At 41.8% G+C, this 27,385-nt stretch overlaps 1 protein-coding gene across 9 annotated transcripts in view; it reads left to right on the plus strand.

The window, feature by feature from the left end:
* The first annotated feature begins 571 nt into the window (after nucleotides 1-571).
* RYR3 (ryanodine receptor 3) overlaps nucleotides 572-27,385 on the plus strand; it is a 991,818-nt gene continuing 965,004 nt past the window's right edge. For all 9 annotated transcript variants that reach the window (XM_056545312.1, XM_056545313.1, XM_056545314.1 and 6 more), the window contains exon 1: nucleotides 572-728. In XM_056545312.1, the coding sequence (XP_056401287.1) occupies nucleotides 681-728 (48 nt within the window). In that variant the 5' untranslated portion in view covers nucleotides 572-680. The remainder of the gene's footprint in view (nucleotides 729-27,385) is intronic.

Below are 27,385 nucleotides of genomic sequence, written 5' to 3' on the forward strand. Positions count from 1 at the left end.
CCAATGGGAAAGCAGTAATACAAAATATTACAGCATATCGCAGTGCATCACCGCTCTGCAGAGTGGAATGTAAAGATTTTACAGGTAGATCTTACAGTATGTTTGCAACTTGCAAACATATTTTTATTTCCAAGTCTCTGCAATACTGTAATGGTTTTAATAGCAGTATTATGTTGTATTTGTGTCTGTGGTGTAGCGGGAATCACACAGGGACCAGAAATTATTACAGCATCAGGATGATGTTAAATAGATTAAATAATTTGTAATCTCAGGAATGAATTAAATAGATCTGCCAGGTTAGCAGTGGATTTCATAGTATTTAGCACCAGAATAAATGGAAATACTAATTTGCAGACATTCCCTGTCTCTATCTCTGATCACCCTGAGCACAAAACTTACATACGCACATATAAATGTATAGTAGAGTAAGCTGATACCTTGCTTATATATAGGCAGCCTGGGATATATGATCAGTGTGGTGATGTCTGGGAGTGTGTGCTGCTGGCAGTGAAGGGGTTGACAGTCTGCAGTGCAGTAGAGTTAGTACACGGTAGCTCTGCTGCTCCCTATATGGCTGTGGATTAGCTGTATGCTAATATTGCTAGGAGAAGAGCTGCACAGCACGCTGAGCCTTCAGTGGAGGAAAGCATAGTCTTAGCAGAGCTGACTCCTCAAGAGCCATGGCTGAAGGGGGCGAAGTGGAGGATGAGATACAATTCCTCCGCACTGTGAGTATGCTTTCCATTGCACGCTTTAGGCTTTTGCAGACAGCAGCCATTGCACTGGTGGATAGCTGTGTGTATTTCCATCACATGAGTGTAAACCCTATATCTATCCCACTGACCTGACACACAGTATGCACTACAAGTCTGAACTGACCTAAGAGCCCAGCAGCAGCACATCTTTGGCTGGGAATTGGAAGCCCTGGCAGACAGATGTTTGTAGCAGTGTGTTTATGAATAGTTGTGATTTGGTATCTTTATTGCTTCCCATATATATATATATATATATTATATATAGTATATATATATATAGTGTTTTCATTTTTGCTGTTCTATATGAGCCCTGGGCAACCCCCAAACTTTGTCCTATATGTGGGCCACTAGTATCCCTGTGGCTAGCTGGGAAGGTTGCTTTTTTATTATTATATTTTGCTGTACTGCAGTTGCATTTGTAGCAGGTGCTGCTCTACCGGTCTTACATAGTTTGGAAGCAGATGAGGGAACCCTGTCTAATAATATCTAATATCCACACGGCACAGGGCGCATGACCTTTCCTCAAGACTCCGGAATCTTTTTTTTTTTTTCTTGCTTGGAAAGAAATGTGAATTAGAGGTTAGAGCCGAGGAGATTCATTCGTTATCATCAGGATAACTGATATTCAGACTCCATTTCTGCAGAGCAGAGAGGAGATGTGTTTGTCTGCGGCTCTGCAGAGAGCTGAAGCACACACATCATGGCACTGGATGGCATTGTTATAGATAATTAACCCCTGACACACCAGCGGATACCAGTCCTGCATTGTACGGTGTGCAAATGGCTCGTAAACGTACACAAAGTGTGAAAGTCTATGTAATCTCCATTGGATAGGCAGATATGTGCAATCTATTGTTTGGAAGCTGCCATTTCATGCTGGGGAGAGGCTGACTGTAGTCTTCACTGGTGGTATTGAAGACAGGAAATCCAGAAATGTCTTTTTTTCTATGATGAGTGCTTTATCTCCCATCCCAATTTCAGCATATTGTATACAAGGATCATAACAGCGTCTCATATATGCTTTACCTTTATAAGCTGCGTCCTTGGGATATACCGTCACTTTAAATTTCACTTTCATATACAGTGGTCCCTCAACATACGATGGTAATCCGTTCCAAATGGACCATCGTTTGTTGAAACCATCGTATGTTGAGGGATCTGTGCAATGTAAAGTATAGGACAGTGGTCTACAACCTGCGGACCTCCAGATGTTGCAAAACTACAACACCCAGCATGCCCGGACAGCCAACCACTGGTATTACTGGTTATACTCACGTGTCCCCGCCACTCCGTACCGTCACCGCCCGTCACCACTTCTCTGGATGTCACCTTCCATCGCTGTCGCCACGTCACCGGGGTGTCCCCGACGCTCCGGCAAGGCCTCTGCTTATCCAGCATCCTCGCGCTCCGTTGCCACCATCATGTCGCTACGCACGCCACTCCTATTGCATGATGGGACGGCGTGTGCTGCGACGTGATGACGACGCTGGAGATCGCCGACGATGCAGGGGATCCCGAAGAGGACACGCCGGAGCCCCGAGGACAGGTAAGTGATCGTCAGCGGACCACACCGGGCACCGTAAACGGCTATCCGGCGGCAGCTGAAGCAGGCTGCGCTGCCGGATAGCCGTTTATGCGATGGCCCGATAGCCGTTTATGAGAGGTCATCGTATTTTGAAATGCTCGTATGTCGGGGCCATCATAGGTCGGGGGGTCACTGTACAACCATAATGAGATGATTTGTCCCTTTAACAAAGTGTGTACAGTATAAATTGAATTGCAGTTTTTTTTTTTTTTTTTTTGCAGCTGCGCACATGGGTCTGCATTCTGAATGTTACCATATATCTTAGCAAGCTGTGTTCATTCTAAAACCACAAATCCCTTCTAACCTGATCAATAAGCTTTGGGGTTTAACTGCGATACAAGAGGATCTTTGTTTAACATCCTGATAAATACTTGTCGTTATTTGCCTACAACTTTTTATTTTTTTATTTATTCAGCATATTACCTATTATTAATAATGTATCAAATCAATCATTTCATGATTCAGTCCATGAAAAGATTTTTAGGTTGCAACTGCGTCACAGCCATAATGTGTGAACACACCTAAAGGGTGTCCCTGAGTTACATTTTGAGAACCACTTAAAAATAACGTTTGGAAACACATGCCTTTCACCTCATAATGCTGCAGTTTTGCAATGCAGTTATAAGCTGCACCATGCATAATTGCAAAATCTTACAGTAAAAACAAATATTGCAACAGTATTCATTTGATGTGGTTCTCAACCCTACCTCAACAAAATAATGAAAATATATCCTAGGGATCATAAGCATTGCAAAACACTGTGTTATTTGTAAAAAATGGCGCCACTATGTCGTCATTTTGAAGTAATCACTGCAATAAACCACAAGCATTGCTGCACTCACACATTGGCGTTTTGCAGCAATGTTATCAAAAACAAATGTATGAATTCCCAGTCACATTGTAATAAATAACGCTTCTGTTTTGATCAAGATTTAGAGGATCAGTCATTCGCTTTTTTCCTTCATTATTATCGATGAGAAATCTACATGATTAGGGTATGTGCTGTTGTCTGCCTATCATTTTCAGTATAGTATTAAGACTAGAAATAGTTTTCTAGAACTGTTTGCTCTCTAGAACTCCTACTATTATATATATATATATATATATATATATATATATATATATATATATTATATATATATATATATATAGATATATATTTGGGATTCCACTACCATGTGTTCCGAAGAATCTGTGGGCCTCTGTACAGTGCCAAGTTTATCTTGTGTAATGTGCCATATGTTTATTGATGTGTGAGCAGGAGATAGGACTAGCTATTGACAGTGGTGAGCCAACCATGTATCACACCCTACTACTCCTTAGGTACTGCTGTGAAAGAGGACCTGGACACTGAATTGTTTCTGCGGCTTTTCTTGGTGATTTTTGGGGGAGGTTTATCAAAACCTGTGCAGTGTAAAAGTTAGGCAGCTGCCGATAGCAACTACCGTATATACTCATGTATAAGCCGACCCGAATTTAAGCCGAGGCCCCTAATTTCACCCCAACAACCCAGGAAAAGTTATTGACTCGACTATAAGCCTAGGGTGGGAAATACATCATCCCCCCCATGTCATCATCCAGACCTCCGTCATCATCCAGACCCCCTGTCATCATCCCCCCCCCCCTTCATCATCACCGCCTGTCAATCCCTTCATCAGTGGTCTTCAACCTGCTGACCTCCAGATGTTGCAAAACTACAACTCCCAGCATGCCCGGACAGCCATCCGATGTCCGGGCATGCTGGGAGTTTTAGTTTTTAAACCCCTGGAGGTCCGCAAGTTGAAGACCACTGCGGCCTTCGTCATCATCCAGACCCCTCCCCCCTTTTGTTTTCTACTCCCCTCCCCTCCCCTCGGTGGCCAGGAATGGTGATCTGGTCTGGGCCATCTATGCTGCAGGGGAGGGTTCCTGGCTGTCCATTTTCACCGGGGGGGGCCCTCTTCTCCACGCTCTGGGCCTGCCCCAGACTAGTGACGTTGCAATGACAACGACGCACAGGGCCCCTCGGTGAAAATGGACAGCCCGGAACGACTAACCCTTCCCACCGGACGGTCCCTGCAGCATAGATGGCCCGGACCAGCTCACCCTTCCTTGCCACTGAGTTCAGGTGAGTAGAAAACAAAAGGGGGGGTCTGGATGATGACGAAGGCCACAGTGGTCTTCAACCTGCTGACCTCCAGAGGTTTCAAAACTACAACTCCCAGCATGCCAATGCGTCCGGGCATCCTGGGAGTTGTAGTTTTGCAACATCTGGATGTCCGCAGGTTGAAGACCACTGAGAAGGGATTGACAGGTGGAGAGTTCACTCCCTTTATCTTTGTACTCTGAGACAGTACTTCATGGGAGGCCCACAAAGGGGCCTTGCACTATAGCGTATGGATAGTGTATATGGAGGAGAGTGATCAAAACCTGTGCAAAGGAAAAGCTGCTGAGTTGCCCATAGCAACCAATCAGATTTCTTCTATTATTTTGCAGAGGCCTTGTTAAAGATGAAAGAAGCGAGCTGATTGGTTGCAATGGATAACTGGGCAACTTTCCTCTGGACTGATTTTGATAAATCTCCCCCTATGTGTATAGCTGCTATTCTAGGAAACACTGGTGAAATCTTTGGCTGTTCACCAGTCAATCACTAAATAGGCTGGAATTTACTAGGGGCATTTGGAAACATCTTACTCCTAAGCTTGGCAATACAATAGATAGGTGCTTCTCAATTAGTTCAATTACAGGCAGGGGCGCAACTAAAGAATTTGGCACCCGGGGCGGACCCTTTGTTTGGCACGCACCCCCCCCCCCCCCACCACCACCACCACCATGGACAGACTCTGTGTTTTCCCCCAACCCAAGAAAGAACCCCTGTGATTATGTGTACAACCACTTTAAGGGTACGTTCACACGTGCAGTGCAGATTTTTTTAGCGGGTTTTCCGCTGCATATTTGAAAGTGGGCGGGCTCTTCTTAGCTGTCCACAGCAGATTTTCTGCCGCGGAATTTACGCTGCGGAAAATCCGCCACAGTCCCTACTACTTCAATGGGGCTTGCGGCGGATTTTCCACAGTGTACATTCCGCCTCAGAAAATCGGTTGCGGACAGCTGAGAAGGGCCCACCCACTTTCAATTACGCAGCGGAAAACCCGCTAAAAAAATCAGCTCGTGTGAACGTACCCTTAGGTTATGTTTCAGGTGCGGCCCTTGAATGTCTCTTAATTTACTGATCCATTTTGAAGCTGTTCACATGGCCACTACCAGAAATGAACCCTTTGAATGAAAACTACATTTACTACTTTGGTCCATTTTTTTTCTTGGTTAATGGATCAAAATGACATTGTAAATGGAAAAGGCTGCATTCAAGCTGTGCCACTTCTAGGTGAGGCCTGCTGAGCCTTCACTTCAGTGATCATTAAGTCTTCTTTATCTGCAATAGTTCACTCAACTGTGCTGCTTTCACTTGTGACAAAGCACCTTTGTATGGGATAGAAGCTGAAGCAGTCATAGGGATTACAAGTCATGATCCTTCCTGTGCCAGATTTCAGAATGGGACAGGGGAAGAGAGGGCTTAAAGGGGTACTCCGGTGCTTACACATCTTATCCCCTATCCAAAGGATAGGGGATAAGATGCCTGATCACGGGAGTCCCGCCACTGGGGACCCCCGGGATCTTGCACGCGGCACCCCGTTTGTAATCAGTCCCCAAAGCGTGTTCGCTCCTGGTCTGATCACCCGCGACCACACGGCCGGCGGCGTGTGACGTCACGCCTCCGCCCCCGTGTGACGTCACGCTCCGCCCCTCAATGCAAGCCTACGGGAGGGGGCGTGACAGCTATCACGCCCCCTCCCGTAGGCTTGCATTGAGGGGCGGAGTGTGACGTCACACAGGGGGGGAGGCGGGACGTCACACGCCGCCGGCCATGTGGTCGCCGGTAATCAGACCCGGAGCGAACACGCTTCGGGGACTGATTACAAACGGGGTGCCGCTTGCAAGATCCTGGGGGTCCCCAGTGGCGGGACTCCCGTGATCAGGCATCTTATCCCCTATCCTTTGGATAGGGGATAAGATGTGTAAGCACCGGAGTACCCCTTTAATGTTTAGCCCAATGTATATTGTTATCTTTGTAACATTAAAGTAAGCAATAAAGATAAAGCTAGTTGTTAAGCTTGCCATACTTATTAGATAGCTGTTGGCTTAATGATTGTTGGGCCAATTGCTACGTCACCTGAACCCACACACCTGCACAATGGCCGAGCATGCATGTCTTTAATGGAAGGAGGAGGTAATTCACAGCCAGATACCTCTCTTGTTGGCTTATTTCCCCTGAGAACACATGATTTAGGCATGGTGACATTCAACTGCCTCAGCTATCTCTCCCTCAAGATAATCTACGAGTAGAGAGTCAGAAGGCCTTCATACACATTAGGCTGACCAATCCCACCAAAAATTGTCTGGTTCTGCTAACAGTAATTTTTATGACCAGCTTTTGATTTAGGTCAAACATGTCTTATAGATCAGTGTTGTGTGGATCAATAGTAGGGCACACATGGCCTCCTGTGGACCCAAACTTTACCTTTGTTTGCTTCTGAAGTAAAGAGGAGGGAGACAATCGTGGCCACATGCTTCTTTCTTTGCTCATTCTGGTGATTGGTCAGGGTATGAACACTTAGACCCTGACATTAAGACATGTCAAAAGTTTTTGTAATGAAAGGTACACTTTAAATGCTGGATTCACAAGTACCTACTTTTAATATAATGTCATAATATTATAGAAACTACTGTCTGATGGGTCAAAATACATGGAACCATTGCATTACAAATGAGTTCCTATGTTGTAAAGAAATGGAGTCTTTAAAGGGTCGTATCAAGCCCATAGGATGTAGCAAGGAAAGGAAACATTGAAAAAACTTAATGGAGCATTCTGCTGTTACCATGTATAAAACAAATGTGCTTAACAAAGCAGGGACCAGTGCTAGCAACTGGTGACCATCATCCTTTGTGTCTCAATTATGGCAGTATGTATTAACACAAGGCCCCAACCCATTCCTGTCATTGTATTGTTTCATATGATTCAGTGAGTCCTAAATCTAAGTCATAAAGAGGCAAAGTACAGCATAATCCCATAGATTTATGTAGGCACCATATTCGGGATCCATACAACTCAGATCTGTCATACAGCTGTGTGCTTGTTCTATAATGTGGTGAAAGTTGACACAATGGTCAGCACAGAAATAGAAGTGACGTTTGAAGCCAATGGCTGACTGATAGGTTCCCTGAGATTATATGTATATAAATATAGTCGTCTTTTTCCTTTCATGGGCATTAAGGTGTTTTCTGAGACTAAAAGAAAAACTAGACATTCACTTTATCACAGATTAAGAGACTGTGGGGAGATCTATTATGACAGGACATTGATACAGTGTATTCATGTGGCCCATCTTACAGATAAGAAACTTCCTGTCGGTGACTGTACGTGCCGATTCTATTACTCTGTAAGGAAATTTTGTGAGCAAATGAGATGACGCAATAAATTTAAGCATGTGCCATGACTAATGAAAATGTGTTACTAATTTTAGGTATAAACCAGCCATATATACAATATTTAGATACACATTGTGTATATGTGTGTATGTATATATATTTCATATTATTTGTGTTAAAGTATAACATATTGACTCCTTACTACAAAGACAGACTAATAATTGTTTTTCAGTAATAGTATAAAACAGCAGTTTCACCATCCATGTAAAGTTGCTTTTTTACTTCCATGTTTACCATATTGCACCAAATGCCCCAGAATCCCGTACGATGACGTACGATACATGTAGAACATGACGTACCATACATGTAGAACAGTGGTGATCTTCAGACTCTCTTGAATATACTGATTTTGCTTGCAAAGATAAAGCAGGTGGGTGAAGTGTGTGGGTGGGGGGGGGCTATTTGGAAAAAAATATGTTGCAGATTCAGCAGCATCATGACAGAAACATGTGTGCCTTGTAAAATAGACTATGGATACATGACCTCTACTCTGTTTATGACAGCGTTAGATATACTACCATGACCTGAGTGTATACTTATAAACATCAAAGATCTTTCTGCTTGCAAGCACTAGCATATGGTAGCAAGACTGTAGGATTGTTAGGGAACAAGTACACCATGAAACAAATAGGTTAATTTAACTATCTAAGTATGAAGTTCTTAAAAATAATTATGAAACTTACTGATATAACATCAGTGTTTGAATTATTATACCCATAACTTCCATATATTATAAAAAGGCATGCTACTCCCTTAAAGCAGATCTCCTGACAGGCTCTAAATATAAAGCAATCATAACACTGATTTTTAATACATTGAAATCCACCTTTTGAAAAAACTCTCTCTCTCTATCTCTCTCTATCTCTCTCTCTCTCTCTCTCTCTATCTCTCTCTCTCTCTCTCTCTCTCTCTCTCTCTCTCTCTCTCTCTCTCTCTCTATATCTCTCTCTATCTCTCTCTCTCTCTATATCTCTCTCTATCTCTCTATCTCTCTCTATATCTCTCTCTATCTCTCTCTCTATATATCTCTCTCTCTCTATCTCTCTCTCTCTCTCTCTCTCTCTCTCTCTCTCTCTCTCTCTCTCTCTCTATCTATATCTATCTATATATATATATCTCTCTATATATATCATATATATATATATATATATATATATATATATCAACTGTCTCCAGAAAGTTAAAGAGATTTGTAAATTACTTCTATTAAAAAATCGTAATCCTTCCAATAATTATCAGTTACTGAAGTTGAGTTGTTCTTTTCTGTCTGGCAACAGTGCTCTCTGGGAACTGCACAAAGTAGAAGAGATTTACTTCTACTCTGGACATTTCCCGAGACAGGTGTCATCAGAGAGCACTTTGACAGAAAAGAACAACTCAACTCATAAGCTCATAAGTACTGAAAGAATTAAGATTTTTTTTTTTTATAGAAATAATTTACAAATCTGTTTAACTTTCTGGAGCCAGTTGATATACAAAAAAAAAGGTTTATCCTGGATAACCCCTTTGAGCTGATGTTCTAGGCATTCTTCTGGTCCCCCACTCATACGGCTACTGTTTCGAAGATGGACTTGTCTCGGCAGAGCTGGCACAGTGTGGTATTTTGCCTCAGTCAGTGATTGACTAAGCAGGCTGTCACTGCCGAGATGAGTCTGTCTCAGAAGTAGAAAGCAGAGTGATGAGTGGGTGACCAGATGAGTTCATACCAAGAGCTTGTTGGGAGCAAAGGCTGGCCAGTTTGGACTGGTACCATGGAAAGCTACTGCACCACAAATGGCTATAATGAAAAGGTGTCAAAACACACGGGGCATTGCAGGTTATACCATTCAAGTCTATGGGATTTTTTGATTATGCGTTATCACCCGTTATAGCCCGTTATGAATAACGGATGTTATTTGTGAAGGGAGAAAAACATTACATGCACAAATTTTTCTCCCATCACAAATAACGCCTGTTATTCATAACAGGCTACAACGGGTGATAACGGATAATCAAAAAATCATATAGACATAAATGGGATTTTTTTTAACTGCCATTATTAAGGGTTTTCTTAATAGGAAATTGTAACGGGTCTATAAAATAGAGCAACATATAGTGTGAAAGGAGCCTAAGACTGTTCATTCCTGGCACAACTTCCTGCTGACGGTTAGGACAGATGGTTAGGCCAGGCAGAAGCTTCTGCATTAAGTGTTGGAAAATCAGAGACATTCTTAAAAAATAGGGTCTCTTTTTTATTCTCATTAAAATTCCATCACCATAAACAAAGCTGAGGTGTTTCAGATGCCCGATTCTCCCCTGGACGCACATTGGGAGGATGGCGTCCTCTGTATAATCAGGCATTATTAGGCCCCTGGCGATGTAACACATTAAACAGGAGTTGTTTTATCTGCTTCTGAAGTTTTGGGAGGTTTGTGAATGTATTTTCCCATGAATATTACGTATATCCTACTATTACATCACAGCCAAGATTAAGTACTATGTGTCCAAAATGTGCCGGCTCTGTTTATGGTGATAGAATTTTAATGAAACAATGAAAACTGAAGTTCTCTCTATTAGACATGACATTAGTTTTATTTGTATGGTTTGGGTTTACCCTTAAGTCTGAAGGAATCTTTTTGTGGTTCAGATATAATGAAGTAGTTTATGTATGAGTTATAATGCTCTGACCTCCTCGTGTATTTTACATTTTTTTTTCATTGGCTGACAGAGGATGATGCACAAGCAGCCTCCACCACCTACACACTGCAAGCAGTGTAGATGGCATTTATGGAGAGGGAAAGAATAACTGACTTATAAATGGTCATCTTGTTCACTCACACTAAACCCAATACACTGAGTTATAGTGTGGGTGAACAGGAGACTGATAGGAGGTCTCTGACTAAGATATGTACATGCAGCCTGGAGTGGTGTCCTCTGAATGTTCACTTCTTTCTTCGGTGAATTGTGCACTGAAGGCGGGCCAGCTGGGTGAATTTGAATATTCATGATCGCTGGTCACATGAGTGCTTAGTATTCACAAGCGCTCATGTGACCAACACCCATGACTATTCAATTTAACCTGGCTGGCCCGCCTCCGGTGCGCAATTCACCGAAGAAAGAAGCGGACCTTCAGACGGTTTTCCTTTTAATAGCAACAGCAGAAGATGGAGAAGACCCCTTCCCTGTGAATTTGAAAGTTATTTGTCAGTGAGCAAAGCACATGGAAAACATGCCCCTGTGCAGCTTAAACACTGCATAAGTGGAATATCCAGCCCGTGGGCTGTATAGCTGTAGGCCAGTCAATGTACCTATTGCCAAAAGTACCTACAGTGAGAACATAAGCTTCAGAACTGGAGCAATTGGAAAAAGGTGATCTTGCCTCATAAATCACATTTATTATACATAATTGATACATATGGGTTTGTATGCATCACTTATCTAGGAAAAATATGACACCAGGATATTCTATGGGAAGACAGAAGGCTGGGTGAAGTTCTGCTGGACATTGCGTCCATGCTTTTATGTGGAGGGTAATCCTAAGGGTGCGTTCACACTACGGAATCTCCACTCGCTGAATTCCGCGAGCGGACATTCCGCCTAGCGGCCGCCGCCAGAGGTACTTCGGAGCTAGGGCCGCGGGGCACTGAGCCGTCACCATTGACGGCTATGCAGTGCTCGCGGAATCCGCACAAAGAATTAACATGTTCTTTGTTTGCGCGGAACAATTTCAGCGGCGGAATTCCCATTCACACTAATGTTAAGTTCACACCGCGGAGTTCCGCTCGTGGAATTCAGCAAGAATTCCGTAGTGTTTCAGACCAAGTCCACTTTTTCATGGCAAAAAAATTCCCTAATCATAGCGGACCCTTTTAGCAGGATAATATGTCCAGCCACACTACAGAAATTGCTCAGAAATGGTTTAAGAAACATGACTTTGCCTCAAAATTTCATGATCTCTATACAAACATCTTTTGAAAGTGTTGTAAGAACAAATCTGGTCCGTGAAGGCCACAGTTCAAAAGTTACAGGCTCTTCTACTAATGCTAGTGCTGGTGCCAGATATCAAAGGACACCTTCAGAGATTGTTTAAGGTCCATTTGTTGGTGGGTTGGATTTGTTTTAACAACAAGGAGGAGGACCTAGACAATATTAGGCAAGTGGTTTTATCGCTATGATTTGTTGCTGTGTACTCTGCTGTGTATCTCTTGATCTTATAAAATCATAAAGGGGTTTTCCAGTGAAAATATGATTGATGGCTTATTCTTAGAAAAGCCATTTATCGCTGAACAGTGAGATGATGGCACCCAGCACCCCACCGACAGGGCCAGACTGGGTGTGAAAACCCCAGGAAAAAAATGACATACTAGCCCTATAGTTTTGCATCATTATACCACCAATTCGTCATTTTTTGTTGTTCATAAAAGGTAAAATATAGTTCCCCTACATTAGGTGCAGTATAGTCCCCCACATTAGGTGCAGTATAGTCCCCCACATTAGGTGTAGTATAGTCCCCTACATTAGGTGCAGTATAGTTCCCCACATTAGGTGCAGTATAGTTCCCCCACATTAGGTGCTGTATAGTCCCCCACATTAGGTGCAGTATAGTCCCCCACATTAGGTGTAGTATAGTCCCCTACATTAGGTGCAGTATAGTTCCCCACATTAGGTGCAGTATGGTTCCCCCACATTAGGTGCAGTATAGTCCCCCACATTAGGTGCAGTATAGTTTCCCCACATTAGGTGCAGTATAGTTTCCCCACATTAGGTGCAGTATAGTTTCCCCACATTAGGTGCAGTATAGTTTCCCCACATTAGGTGCAGTATAGTTCCCCCACATTAGGTGCAGTATAGTTCCCCACATTAGGTGCAGTATAGTTCCCCCACATTAGGTGCAGTATAGTTCCCCCACATTAGGTGCAGTATAGTTCCCCACATTAGGTGCAGTATAGTTCCCCACATTAGGTGCAGTATAGTTCCCCACATTAGGTGCAGTATAGTTCCCTCACATTAGGTGCAGTATAGTCCCCCACATTAGGTTGGCAGTATAGTTCCCCCACATTAGGTTGGCAGTATGGTTACCCCACATTAGATGAAGTATAGTTCCCCCACATTAGGTGCAGTACAGTTCCCCCACATTAGGTGCAGTACAGTTCCCCCACATTAGGTGCAGTACAGTTCCCACATTAGGTGCAGTATAGTTCCCCCACATTAGGTGCAGTATAATTCCCCCACATTTGGTGCAGTATAGTTCCCCCACATTTGGTGCAGTATAGTTCCCCCACATTAGGTGCAGTACAGTTCCCCCACAGACATACAGGCTTCAGCCATATACAGTGTATGGCTGGAGGCTGTATGCCTGTTTGCTGCCCCACTTCAGTATTCTGACCACCGCTCCGGGGTCATGATCTCCTATGGCCTATGGGTAGATCTTGACCCCGGAGCGGTGGTCGGAATACTGAAGATGATGTGCCGCTGGTCAATTACTATGCGCGCGTGTCCTCCTCACTGCTCCTCTCGGTTCTGTTACTATGGGCACAGGCACGGGACGTCAGTGACGTCCCTGCGTGCGCTACCTGTCGGCAGCCCCTGCGTTTTTAAAGTTAACGCGGAGCCGGCGGCCGCAGAGAGGTAACCGGGGCATCCTTGTGTCCCGAAAAGATTTTTCAGGACATCCCTGTGTCACATCTCAAAGCGGCCCTAGGTCCGGCGGCCCACAGGGAAATTTCCCCGTATCCCGATAGGCCAGTCCGGGCCTGCCCACCAATCAGCTGCTTGATGCCCATACTACTTGGTGAATGGAGCCGGAAGCAGGTGGCTAAGTTCATTGTGTAATGGTGGTGATGTTTTACTGCAGCCTAACTTGCATTCAAGTAAATAGGAGCTGAGCTACAGTAACAAGGCCAAGCCGCTGCACAGTGAGAAGAGCCAACTACTTCAGGCCCATGAGGGAAGGTTCTCAATCAGATTTGCCTGGATAATCTGTTTAACATGTCATGTGGGACTGGGTATATTAAACATTGACATAATTTCGTTTAGTAATGACCACTTACATTCAGTCTAAGATTTTCTTGCAAAGATATGTAACCCGAGAGGAGAAAAACTCTGTATATATAAAATAGAAAGCATTGTTTGAGGTGAAGATGTGTTATATGCATATATATATATATATATATATATATATATATATATATATATATACACACACCCAGGTGTTTTATGGGGCCCATAGACACCTCTGCCATATGGGACTGCCATATTTGGAGTCGAGAAGGAATTTTTACCTCTAGTATGAGGGTTTTTTGCCTTCCTCTGGATCAACTCAGTAGGGGCTCATTAGGGTTATAGGTTGAACTTGATGGACTCTGGTCTTTTTTCAACCTTATGAACTATGTTACTATGAGGATGACACCAGCATTAGGAATAGCTCATAATAACTGAGAGTCTCGGAGGTTGTATGGTATATAAAACTCCAATAATATAAGTATGTGCATAAGGCCTTAGTCTATAATGCAGATTTCTTGTATTGTTTCAGTGTCAATAGTCTTTACTTTAAAAATAATTATATACAAACAATAGAACACAGTGAGGGAAATATGTCAATAAGCCAGAAACCCTAATTGTCTGTTTCTCTCACAGCAACCAATCACAGCTCAACTTTGATATCTTAACAAGCTCTTGTAAAGTGAAAGTTGAGCTGTGGTTGGTTGTTATGGGAAAAAAACAGACAATTAGGGTTTCAGGCTGATTGATGTATATGGGCAATATATATACAACTGATTGTCATTGATAGACATGTCAAGCTGCATTTTCAGTCAGTCTCTAGATCAATAAAGATCATATCATGTAAATGGTGTTACATGCAATAATAATAATAATAATAATGCAACATTATCTGTCAGTATTTCAGTAATAAAATCTGTAGAGGATTAATTTAGCAAATATTTTCAAATTGAAACCCCTTGAGGACTTTTGCACTTTCATTTTTTCCTGGGAAAACATGTAACAACAAATCATGTCACTGCATAACATGACATTTGAGAGACTTACAGGTCCCTGAGACAACCTCTCACAGGCCAGCTATATATTAGAATCCTGTCTATACAATAAAGCAGTATACACAACATTCTGGAAACAACAGAGGGAGACCCTACAGGGGAGCCCAAAGGTCACTGAGGGTCTCAACCTGACAGGGCCTAAGTATAGTGCAGAACCATGTCCTGTACTGGGACATTACATTTTTTAAAACTTTTATTTACACCATCTTATAGTTCCCACAGGGGACTGTTCAATGCTACAGGGGACTATTAAATGCAATCTTCAGATTGCATACACTGTTCAATGCTATGCAATAGTATAGCATTGATCAGTGTTATTGGTGCTCCATTGTGCCAGCCTGCCATGGCTGACTGGAGCTTCGGATTACCGATCGGATGGTAAGGAGGCAGGTACGAGTCCTCCCACCATTCTCTCTGATCAGGACACTGCTGAGCAGCCAGGAAGTGTGTTTTTTAAATGTTTTAGATGGTTAATGTCAGGCATAACTGCGATTGGTGATGTCTGGCATAAGCCTCTTTTTTTATCCTGGCAGATAGCCACCGGGACCACTCCGCTATGACCCACGCTCAGCTCCTGAGTGCGCGTCATAGAAGGGGAGCAGGACAAGGGCGTAGAGTTACGCTCTTTGTCCTTAAGAGGTTAATACATGTTTCACCAGCAGCATCGTAGCTAAATGGCCTAAACTGCTTGCTACATGCAGTGTCTCTATTTTTAAGGTCATATTCATACCACAACATTTCTGATTGAAAATTCTTCATGGAAATTCCATTGCAGCAGAATGCCATTGTTTCAATGTCAGCATAATTCGCTTGGAAATGCATTGCCATCTGAAGAAGGCGCATTTGTGAACTGACCTAGCACACAGGCATGTCCTGCCAGCGCCCGCTATTTGTGGAATGTCCACCCATTTTTTCCGGGCGGACATTCCACAAATTTTCCACTGTGTGAACATGGCCTCAACCTGTATGCGATGTGTAAGTAAACTTCATGTTATAACACTGTATGTGAACATGGTCACACTGTTCCTGAGTGATGTACTTCGAAATGTGATAAATACAATATACTGTATATGATAAACCAGGAGCCCAGGTAACACTTATTTCTATGATCCTTAAAATAAACCAGAGAAACCTTACCCCCAAAAAATATTTAGTTGTGAAGTCATTTCAGGTGATGTATTTTGTTCTGGAATTAGTTAAAGGTTTTATTTAACAAACTAATCCTGCAATGTAAAGCCTGAAAAGCATCGAGTAATGAAAGAGGCAATTAAAACTATATCTAGTCTACTACTTGTTAATGACACACTCCTTTTAGCACATGGAATTCTCAAAAGGCTTTATGTCATATTTAAATACATCTCAGCACGTCTGATGCAGATGTAGTTAATAACATTGTCTATCGTCCCTGCATGAGGAACAGAAGGCTGTATAAATCCCTTGGTTTTGAGTGTTATTCCTGGAAATCTGATATCTTTTCGTACTTTGTAAGCGCATCACAGTTCTGACATTGCCAAGGAACAACACTGAATTTGTTGTCTTAATGAAGAATGATGATGAGTTTGTAAGGTTGAAAAAAAAGACAAGAGTGCATCAAATTCAACCTAAAACCCTACTGTGTTAATCCAGAGGAAGACAAGTCACCCTCCCCCCCCCCCCATGAGGCTGATGCCAGTTGCTCCATAACAGAAGAAAAATTCCTTCCCGACTCCAATCATCAGAATAAATCCCTGGATCAATGTTCTGTCACCATAAATCTAGTATCCATAATCTGTAATATTATATTTTTGTTATCCAAAAAAACATCCAGGCCCCCTTAAACTTGCTTTATTGAGTCAGCCCTCACAACACCATACGGTAGAGAGTTCCATAATCTCACTGCTCTTACAGTAAAGAAACCCTGTCTGTGATGATGGTGAAACCATCTTTCCTCTAGATGTCATGGTTATCGGCCTGGGTATAAAAAGATCACTAGAAAGATGTCTGTACTGTCAATTCATATATTTGTACATTGTGATTAAATCGTCCTATGCACGTCTTGTATGATGATACTGAGCAGCTATCAGCAAATCCTGATGCAGCACAAGGAACATACACATATGTCCTGCTGCACTCCCGTAAATCAGCAGCCTGGAGCTACGTTGATGTACGGGGGTATAGCATCACAGGGGTCCCCAGCTATCCTTTGGATAGGGGATAAGATGTCTAGGGGCATGCCTAATTAAGCGGTCTTCTGCGAAACACGTTGCATTGTGGGTAATAAACTATTCCACCTTTGAATGAGATTCTTGCGCCTGCTTGATCCTGAGATTTCCCTGGAGGTGGTTGTTTGGTTGCCAAAACACAGAGAGGACATCTGCCCTGGGGACCTACTGTAAGATTACTCTTCTGCAAGGCTTCTAGGGCAATGGGGCTGGTGAAGCACAGGGACAATTCCCTGACACATTTCCACTGAGTTTCAAGAACCAAGTTGTGAGAAAGAGCTATTGTTTGAACCTGGAAACTGCTCTGCGAATTATCATTAGGATGCTCCTGTTATATTGATACTAAATTAATGTCTATACAGAGATGGTGCATTCACTGCTGGACTTGGACTTGCACATTGTACCAAATGGTGGTAGGTAGCCATCACTTGGACTTTTAAGGTGTGTTCTCTGCAGAACAAGCTCTAGGGGGTGAAACCGCATTTTGCTGCCACAGAATTTTGTGTGGAAAAGGGACCCAGAAAGGCACATAGTTTCCAACATTCACTTGCATAGGCACAGACAGACAGGATGAAGTCAACCTCCCCAACTTATCCACAACCAATGCTGCTTGTGAGTTGCTACCTGTCAATAAATCATATTGAAAGAGAATGTGCAATTATTACAGGCAGAACTTCTCCAATTGTGAATTCGATGTATGAATCCCAGACCTCTGTGGTACGCCTCAATGCCACAAGACTATATCTAAAGTAATAGGAAAGAGTTGGCACACCAGTGTTGTGTTTACATAGGGATTTCGTATTTATTGCCCGTGTCTCACGTCTAGGTGTCTTTCCTTTGGCTATAATGAACAGTCTATAATAAGACAGTCTTTAGACAAAATTCCTTCATCTGTGCTAGATGCAGGATGCAGGCATTTTTGCTCCCTTCATTTAAACTACACCAAGTATAGTTTGTCAGCCTACAGCATTTGGCCACTCAGATTTGATACCAAATCCATTTGCCTTAGACTGAGAAAGAGCACATAGCCTAAAGTGTTACTCTGTTAAAAATATGCCCCAAAAAGATGTAAGCTCTAAACATGGATAATAAATGCTAAATCAATGCAAACAAAACATTGGTGTTCCGACATTGCAATATTGGTTACAATCGGATGTGTCAGTATGGATGAGGCTTTTGTAATACTGGCCTAGACAGTTCCTTAATGAGAATAAGTGTATAAGTAAATGAGAATAAAGTATGGAAGAAAATAGGTAATTTGCTTTTTAAATAAAAAAAAAAGAAGCAGTGAATAAAAATGTAACTTTATTTTAGTATAAATGTACATAAGTAATCCATCGATTATTATTGGTGGAAGTATAACATGGTATACTCTAAGGCAGTGATCAAAATTCCAGGAACAAGTACTAAACTATATGATCATCTCTTCTAGTCTGTATGTATGTTGGCCACTGAATAAACTTCCTGATAAGCTATTGGTGCAGAGCATCACCCATTGCTGGCACAGAATGTGTCTACATACCTGGCATTTTGGATACCATTTCCAAAACTCATAGAGAGGGGAGATAGATTTTCATACTGAGAAAGGAGATCTCCAGATGAAATCAGACCTTTACTTGGATGTTCTCCCTGTATCACAGGGTACAAACACTTCTCAAGCAAAACTTTAAACGGACTATGAGCTGCTTCATTTAGTTTAGTATAGTTTTCTATTAGGTCATCTTGAAAGGCATCTGGTGGTTTCCTATATGACTGTTTTGTAGAATATTAATACCCTTTTTCCTGTGTATTATGAAATCATCCTTTTATACAATAATGGTGACAGATTATTGTTGTTACTTGGTAGTAAATGAGCAGTCACACCAACCACCTATTTATGTATCAAAAGAAGATTACAGTCTCTGTTACTACATACTACAGGGTCAAATGTTCTGATTTTCAGCAACATTGCCATCAAACTCTCATCTTCCAAAACGGATGTGTTTTAATGTGCTTTGCTGCTACTTTAAGTGCTATATTTTTACAATTAAGGATAATTTACATGGCCAAATCTGTATGTGTTTCCCCATATTTTTTCTTATTGCTGGTAATCAACCCAGTTAAATAAACAAACAAACAAAACAAAGCTATCTATCTATCTATCTATCTATTTACTGAGGCAAGAGTGAGAGATAGTATGATGACAGTTACCACTAACCACTATCTCAATGAAGTTTTCCTTATGAATGCCCCGGAATATAAACACCTCAAAAAATAAGATTTATAAATACCAACTTCTTCTTTTCTTGGTGATGCAGATCCAATACAAAGACACTTGAGATTATACAGACTTGAGACACAATACTTGGAACACAATAGGTAGAGATAGCTGGTAATAGGTCACTGTCACAGTCCTTAAGGACACTGGTTCTCCATCCCTAGTGGTATGTTCTAGGCTCAGAGGCATGCAGCAGTTCTGGCGAGTTCTAGACTGCACTTGCAGGATGAGACTTAACACTTAAGACCTGAGACTATGAATTGAGACTTGGCTTGAGACCAGACTTGACCTGAGACTATACCTAAGACTTGACTATAGGTACTCTGCTCTAACTGTAGTCCAAATCAAACAGGCTTCCTTCAAAGTTTGCTGAACAAATGGCAGCGGCATTGTAGTGGGATTCTATATTCTAAAAATACACAACTCTGCGGAAATTCTAAGCCCTTTTGACTTCAATGGGATTCCACCGGTAAATTGCACAAAATTAAAGACAGTAGATTTGTAGAATATGACATTTCCATGGCGGCATTGTCACTGCAGATATTTTGTTGTGTAAGGCTAGGTTTCCACTTGTTTTTTTTTTTTTTTGCAAAAACGCCAATAAAAACGCCCATTCTGCCTCATGCCGTTTTTTTGGGTGAAAAAATTCTGTGGCCAGATCTTAGCTGCAAGTCAATAGTTAACTGCAAAATGCCATATCCACTTGGCGTTTTTCAGTTTGGCATTTTTTTTTTAATCCTTTTGGCATTTTTGGGTTCCTTGGCAGTTTTTAAAAAATGACCTCTTGTTGAGACTTTGGCGTTTTTTCGGGAAAATCCTGGCGTTTTCCTCCCATAGAAGTCTATGGGAGTGAAAAAACAACAAGAAAAATGCCATGTGGGTTTTAACTTTGGCGTTTTTGCAGGCAGTTTTTCTTTTTTGGATCCCAAAAAAATGATGGAGATACCTTTTTTATTAAAATTTTGTAGAGTACCATAAAAAAAAAAAAAAAAAAAAATATATATATATATATATATATATATATATATATATATATGAAGAAGAAGAATGTCCAGCGCAACAAAGGCTCAAATGCAGGTAATCTTTATTTTGACACGGCAGTACAGGTAAAAGAACAGCAGTGACGCGTTTCGACCGCCTAAGCGATCTTAGTCATACTGGCATATATATATATATATATATATATATATATATATAGTAGTGCTAAAAAAAATTTTGTATTTAACGAAATTTATCTTTTTTATAACAACATTTTTATTAATTTTTAAACAGGGATCAATTTATGTGGGTGGGTAGGGCACTAAATATGTAGCGGACAATAATAAAAATGAAGTGTCTGTGGGTTTTTCACTTATTTTTAAACATTTTTTAGGTAGTACTACTACACTGTTCCATGATGGGAGTAGTGGCACCTGTACTAATTGACAGATCACCCTGGGTCAGTTGCGTTCCTTCTATATAATTTATAGATGTGGCCGGCCTCTCATCTATGGTCCCCTGCACTGCCGTATATATACTCATATTCATATTTCCCGCAGAGAGCTGTGATTGGCCAGAAGGTTCCAGCCAATCACAACTCTCCGTGGGAAATATGAATAGGTGTAAATATACGTCAGAGCGGCCGGCTGCATCTATACATTATACAGGACAATTGCATTGGCTGTCAGGAGTGACACTCGCTGCGATCTGTCTATTAATGCAGGTTCTACAACTCCCAGCATGGAGGAGAGTGTGCCCCATGTTGGGAGCAGTAGTACCTGCAGTAATGGACAGATCACAGCAAGTGTCACTCCTGACACCCACTGCGATCCTCCTGATGTGAATTTTGGGACTCAGCTGTGCTCACCGTTACAGAGCCTGGAGAACAGTTGATGCTTAGCAGTAGATATACTTCCTATATCTACTGCCCAGCAAGAACTTACAGTAAGCCTGCAATGTGTATACAGTATGCACAAGTTCAAGCCCGGCAAGGAAAGAGTTAACTTGCACTGCAGGACAGTGTAGGTTAACCCTTTGGGCGGTATACACTATATACAGCTATCTATGGATAGCTTTATATAGTGTATACAGAACACGAATTCTGCTAACTTCCCTCCAGTCCTGGCTGGGTCTGTGTAGCTCTGCTCCTAGTAATGACATCATTAGGGGGCGGGGCAAAAGACAGAAGCCAGGCTGGTAAGTGTGAGGCTCTGTTCACATTGTACCAGATAGGGAGACTCCAGCTGTTGCTAAACTACAACTCCCAGCATGTCCAGATAGCCCAAGGCTGTCCGGGCACTCTGGCAGTTGTAGTTTTGCAACAATTGGAGGCTCCCTGTTTGGGAAGACATTGCAATATGGGTGCTCTCCCCAGCGGACAGCGCCAAAAATGTACTAACCAATATTTTGTGTTTTTTCCCACTTCTCGTTTAAGATTCATGTATGCAGAGGATTATGGCGGATTTGGAGGACTACTGCGGATTATTTAACTGGATTTTTTTTTCTTTTTAATAAAATGGTTAACAAGGGCTGTGGGGGAGTATTTCTTAAAATAAAATAACTTTTCCAATGTGTCGTCTTTTTTTTAAAAATAGAATTCAGGCTTAGTAGTGGAAGCTGTCTAATAGATGGAATTCATTACTAAGCCGGGGCTTGGCGTTAGCCCCCAAAACAGATAACGCTAACACCCAATTATTATCTTGGTACCCACAGCCACAGGGGTGCCGGTAAGAGCCGGTACCAACGGGCCTGGATCACCAAAAATGGCGCTCCTTGGCCTAGGTGGTAACAGGCTGGCGTTATTTAGACTGGGGTGGACCTGTCACAATGGTCCTCGCCCACCTTGGTAATTTCAGGCTGTTGCTGTTTGGTTGGTATCTGGCTGAGAACAAAAACACGGGGAACCATATGCGTTTTTTTTTTTTATATTATAATGCATAGGGTTCCCTGTCTTTTTATTCTCTTTTTATAACCAAGCAGCAACAGCCTGACGTTACCAAGGTGGGCGGGGACCATTGTTACTGGCCCTGGCGGTGGGTACCGGGGTAATAATTTGGGGTTAGCGCTAGGTGTTTTGGGGGCTAACGCTAAGCCTGTCTATTAGACAACTTCCACTACTAAGCCTGAAAATTCAATTTAAAAAAAATAAAGACGACACATTGGAAAAATTATTTTAAAGAACACTCCACCACAGCCCTCATTAACCATTTTATTAAAATGAAAAAATATCCAGTTCATCTGCAGTAGTCCTCCGAATCCTCCGTAATCCTCTGCATGCACGGATCTAAAAAAGAAGAAAAAAGAAACACAAAAAATTAGTTAAGAAATTTTTGGCGCTCCCTGCTGGGGAGAGTCTTCCCAAACAGAGAGCCTGCAATTGTTGCAAAATTACAACTCCCGTCTCCTGTTTAGTATACACGGGTACACTATGCCGCCCTTTATGCTATACAGCCGAGGGAGGGGAGTAGTGATACTATACATCACTCATCTCCTTACACTCTGTGGACTGGGCACTCAGCATCCGACTCAGAGTGGTACCCTGAAGACAGTGAGAAAACTTCCACAGGGTAAAAATTTGTCTGTTTCCACACACAAGGAAAAACGCCAGTAAAACTGCCAAAACGCTGGAAAAAGCTGTGGCAGTTTTTTTCTGGTGTTTTTGCTGAAGTTTTTTTAGGTGTAAAATAAAGAACAAGTGGAAGCCTAGCCTAAGTGGGACAACGGAATCCCATTAAAGTCAATAGGCAGTAAATTTCTGTGGAATTTGGGCGGAATCCTTCTGCGGAATTCCACGCTGTCATTCCCCCGTGTGAACATGCTTAATGCTTTTTTGGATGTATGTGGAGTAATAGGAGAGCATGTCCCCTCTTCTGTTATGTTTGCAGTGTAGACCTAAAGCTTTACCCACCAGCTTACACATAAAGTTTGCAGAACAGAAATTTGGTGAAAAATGTTGTTTACAAGTTATAAAATCATATGAAATAGTGCTGCATACAGCACAACTTATCCCGAAAACTTACTTAAAATGGCCAGTACGGTTAAGTACAGTAGTACACAGCTGTCACGCCCCCTCCTATAGACATGAATGCTGCAGCACCGGCTCGGAGGTCGTGGGGGTCCCAGCAGCCAGACTCCCTGCGATTAGACATGTTATCCACTATCCATTGGATAGGGAATAATATGTCTAGGGGCAGAGTACCCCTTTAAAGCAAAAGCCTAGAATGAATCATAAATGGAGTACACATAGAAAAGAAAGCCAAATGCTTCTTTTTAAATCCATTCCTAGTTTTGGCTTAAAAAACATTTAAAAAAAACTAAATGTGGGAATGTAACATTAAACATTATACAGTTTCTCTTTCATACTGGCGCAATCCTACCTGACTTTCATTCAGCAGCGTGAATGTGTCATGGGATGAATTGCATCTACTTTTCGCTGCCAGCTGTTGCCTTTGGTGTGAGTCAGATAGAGCAGGCCCACATTTAATTTTCTTTTAATGTGGGTTCCCCTATGATTGATGTCAAGTAGCTATTATCTGCTTAATCAGCCTGGCAGGAGTGCTCGCTCATCACTTAGGCTAAGTTTCCACTTGTTTTTATTTTCTGGCAGTTTTTGGAATACCGCCACTGCAGTTTTTAAGCCAAAGTCAGAAGTAGGTCCATAAGGGAGGAAAAGTATAAGGCTAAGATTCTACTTTTTTTCAAACCAAAAAACGCAGGACAAGAAAACAACGCCTGAAAAAAACGGCAGTGCAATTTCCTGCATCTGACATTTTTTCAGGCGTTTTTTTCTGGTGTTTTTTCATTTGTGTGGAAATTTGTTGAGTACCAAAAAAAAAAAAAAAAAAAAAGGATGCAATAGTGATGGAAAATGTTTATTTAACAAAATGTATATATTTTATAACAACATTTTTATTTTTAATAAACTTTGTGTGTTTCACTTTTTTCTAATTTTTTTTACATTTTTTAGGTAGTACTACTACTCCCAGCATGGAACAGACTGTTCCATGATGGGAGTAGTAGTACCAGTACTAATAGACATATCGCCCCAGGTGTCAGTCGTTACACCCGATGCGATCGTCCATAATATAGCAGAGATGCGGATCGGCTCTATACAGCGCTCCCATCTCTGCTCTGTACTCTGGCCAGTGATGTGAATAGTACATGACTCATTCATATTTTCCGCCCAGAGTGGTGATTGGCCGGATGGTTGCAGCCAATCGCAGCTCTCTGAGGGAAATATGAATGAGTGATGTTCTATTCATATCACTGGCCGGAGTATAGTGAAGAGATGCGAGTGCAGGAGAAAGCCGCTCCATCTCTGCAATAGGTTGGATGGTCACAGCGGGTGTCAGGAGTGATACCCGCTGTGATCTGTCCTTAACTGCAGGTACTACTACTCCCATCATGGAGCACACTCTGCTCCATGCTGGGAGCTGTAGTACCTGCATTAATAGACAGATCTCAGTGAGTGTAATTTCTAACACCTGTTGCGATCTGTCTATTAATGCAGGTAGTACAGCTCCCAGCATGGAGCAGAGTAGTAGTACCTGTAGTTAAGGAAAGATCACAGTGGATGTCACTCCTGACACTCCCTGTGATCCTTCTGTATAATGTATAGATGTGACCAGGCGCTCTTCTATGGTCTCCTGCTCTGACATATATATACACATATTCATATTTCCCACAGAGTTGTGATTGCCTGGAACCATCTGGCCAATCACAGCTCCCTGCGGGAAATATGAATAGGTGTATATATACGGCAGTGCAGGGGACCATAGAAGAGCAGCTGGCCGCATCTATACATTATACAGGAGGATCGCAACGGGCGATCTGTCAATTAGTACAGGTACTACTCCTCCCATCATGGAACAGTGTGTTCCATGCTGGGAGTAGTAGTACCTTAAAAAATGTAAAAAATAAAGAAAAAAGTTAAAAACATATACACTACATTTTTATTATTGTCAGCTACATCACTTTTTTGGATCGCTAAAGTCCAAAAGAGAATAAAAACCGCCTGCAAAAACACCAAAGCTAAAACCCACATATCGTTTTTCTTGGCGTTTTTTCACTCCCATAAACTTCTATGGGAGAAAAATGCCACTATTTTGACTAAAAAATCGCCAATGGCTCAACATGCTGCGATTTTGGAAAACCGCCAAGGAGCTGAAAAACAACAAAAAAGAGTGAAAAACGCCAAAAGGATAAAAAAAAAAAGCCAAAGTGAAAAATGCCAAGTGATATAAGAATTTTGCGATTTCTCATTGACAGCTAACATCTGTCCACAGCGTTTTTTGGCCGAAAAAACGCCATGCGGAAGAATTGGTGTTTTTCTTGGCATTTAAAAAAAAAAAGAAACTTAGCCTAAGTCCTTCCTTTATGTGTCCTATTCCTTTTGAATACACTTCTGGCTTTGGCTCAAAATCTGCAGTGGCAGTTTTCCAAAAACTGCCGTGAAAACTTAGCCTAAATCTTGTTCCTGCGGAGCTCTGTTGCAGCACAACAGTCTGATTAGCAACATATTTATATTTGGCACAAAATTTAATTTAGGCAGAACAACAAAAATACAGCACCAGAGTTGAAAATGTAAATGTTTACAAGCTTGTATAAAGTATGTGGCTTTCTGCTATTACATGGTATATTCAAAGCATACTTATCATGTAACTAAAGGGATCTCAAGTTTAATCACCCATGATGCAATGCATTTCACAGTAAGACTGCTTCATCAGGCATCTATGCCTGATGAAGCAGTCTTACTGTGAAACGTGTTGCATCATGAGTGATTAAACTTGAGATCCCTTAAGTTTGCCTGCCCAGCGCCTCTCAATCCCGTCGCTACTTTGAAGGAAATGTTTGGCTTTTATGTTTGAGGTTGGACGTGGAGCAGCTACAGGCACTCATATTACTACTCTGTTCCATAGTTACACTTGGTGGAGTGTAAATCTATGTGGTAAGCACCACTTTTACTATACCAATCCTTGTCTTAAACTTAATCACAGTACGGAGCTCTGTCTGTGTCTTGTTTTAGTTATTTGTCCCTAGTGGTCCTGTCATTGTCCCTTCAGTGGCTATGGTCTGTAGTATTGACCACGTCAAGTGCATTTTGCAATATCTCTTTTTTGCAGTTGTCTAATTCTTCTTCTATTGTTGTCTTTCACTGTTCTTCCTAGTAATAAGGCATGTTAGCGATTCAAGCTTTACATTTGACACAGATATATGAAAAGTTTTTATCGATTGGGGTCCCAGTACTGACATCCCCACCAATCTCCAGACTTAGCTGGAAGAAGCGCACAGCTGTGGGCTTTGCTCCCTAGCTTGGTGCTCTATCCTTCTTATAATAAGAGCCAGGTATCATTATCACTCTATGTATGGACTTATAAACTTCCTATTCACACATTTTGATCAGTGCGGGTCTTAGCACTGATGCTCTGACCATTCAAAATTTTTTACATGTCTCCATTAGGCTAAGTTTCTTGTCCTGCGTTTTTTGGTTTAAAATAATCCAAGAAAAATCGCCTGAAAAAACGCCAGTGCAATTTCCTGCGTCTGGCGTTTCTTCTTGCGTTTGTTGGGTACCAAAAAAATAATAATAATACATTTTAAAAAAAGGATTCTGTAGTGAGGGAAAAAAATGTATTTAACAAACTTTATATTTTTTACAACAAAATTTTAATTACATTTTAATAAAGTGTGTGTGTGTGTTTCACTTTTTTTTCTCTCTTTTTTGACATCTTTTAGGTAGTACTACTTCTCCCAGCATGGTAGTAGTAATAGTACCTGAACTAATAGACATATCGCCCGATGCGATCTTCCATAATACAGCAGAGATGCGGTGCGGCTCTATACAGCGCTCACATTTCTGCTATATTATGGATGATTACAGTGGATGTCAGGAGTGACACTTGCTGTGATCTTACCTTAACTGCAGGTACTACTACTCCCATCATGGAGCATGCTGACACCTGGCTGTGATCCTCCTGTATAATGTATAGATGCGGGCAGCCGCTCTCTATGGTCCCTTGCACTGACGTATATATTCACCTATTCAATTT

Source organism: Hyla sarda, chromosome 11 (genome assembly GCF_029499605.1).
Source record: "Hyla sarda isolate aHylSar1 chromosome 11, aHylSar1.hap1, whole genome shotgun sequence".
Classification (NCBI taxonomy): Eukaryota; Metazoa; Chordata; class Amphibia; order Anura; family Hylidae; genus Hyla; species Hyla sarda.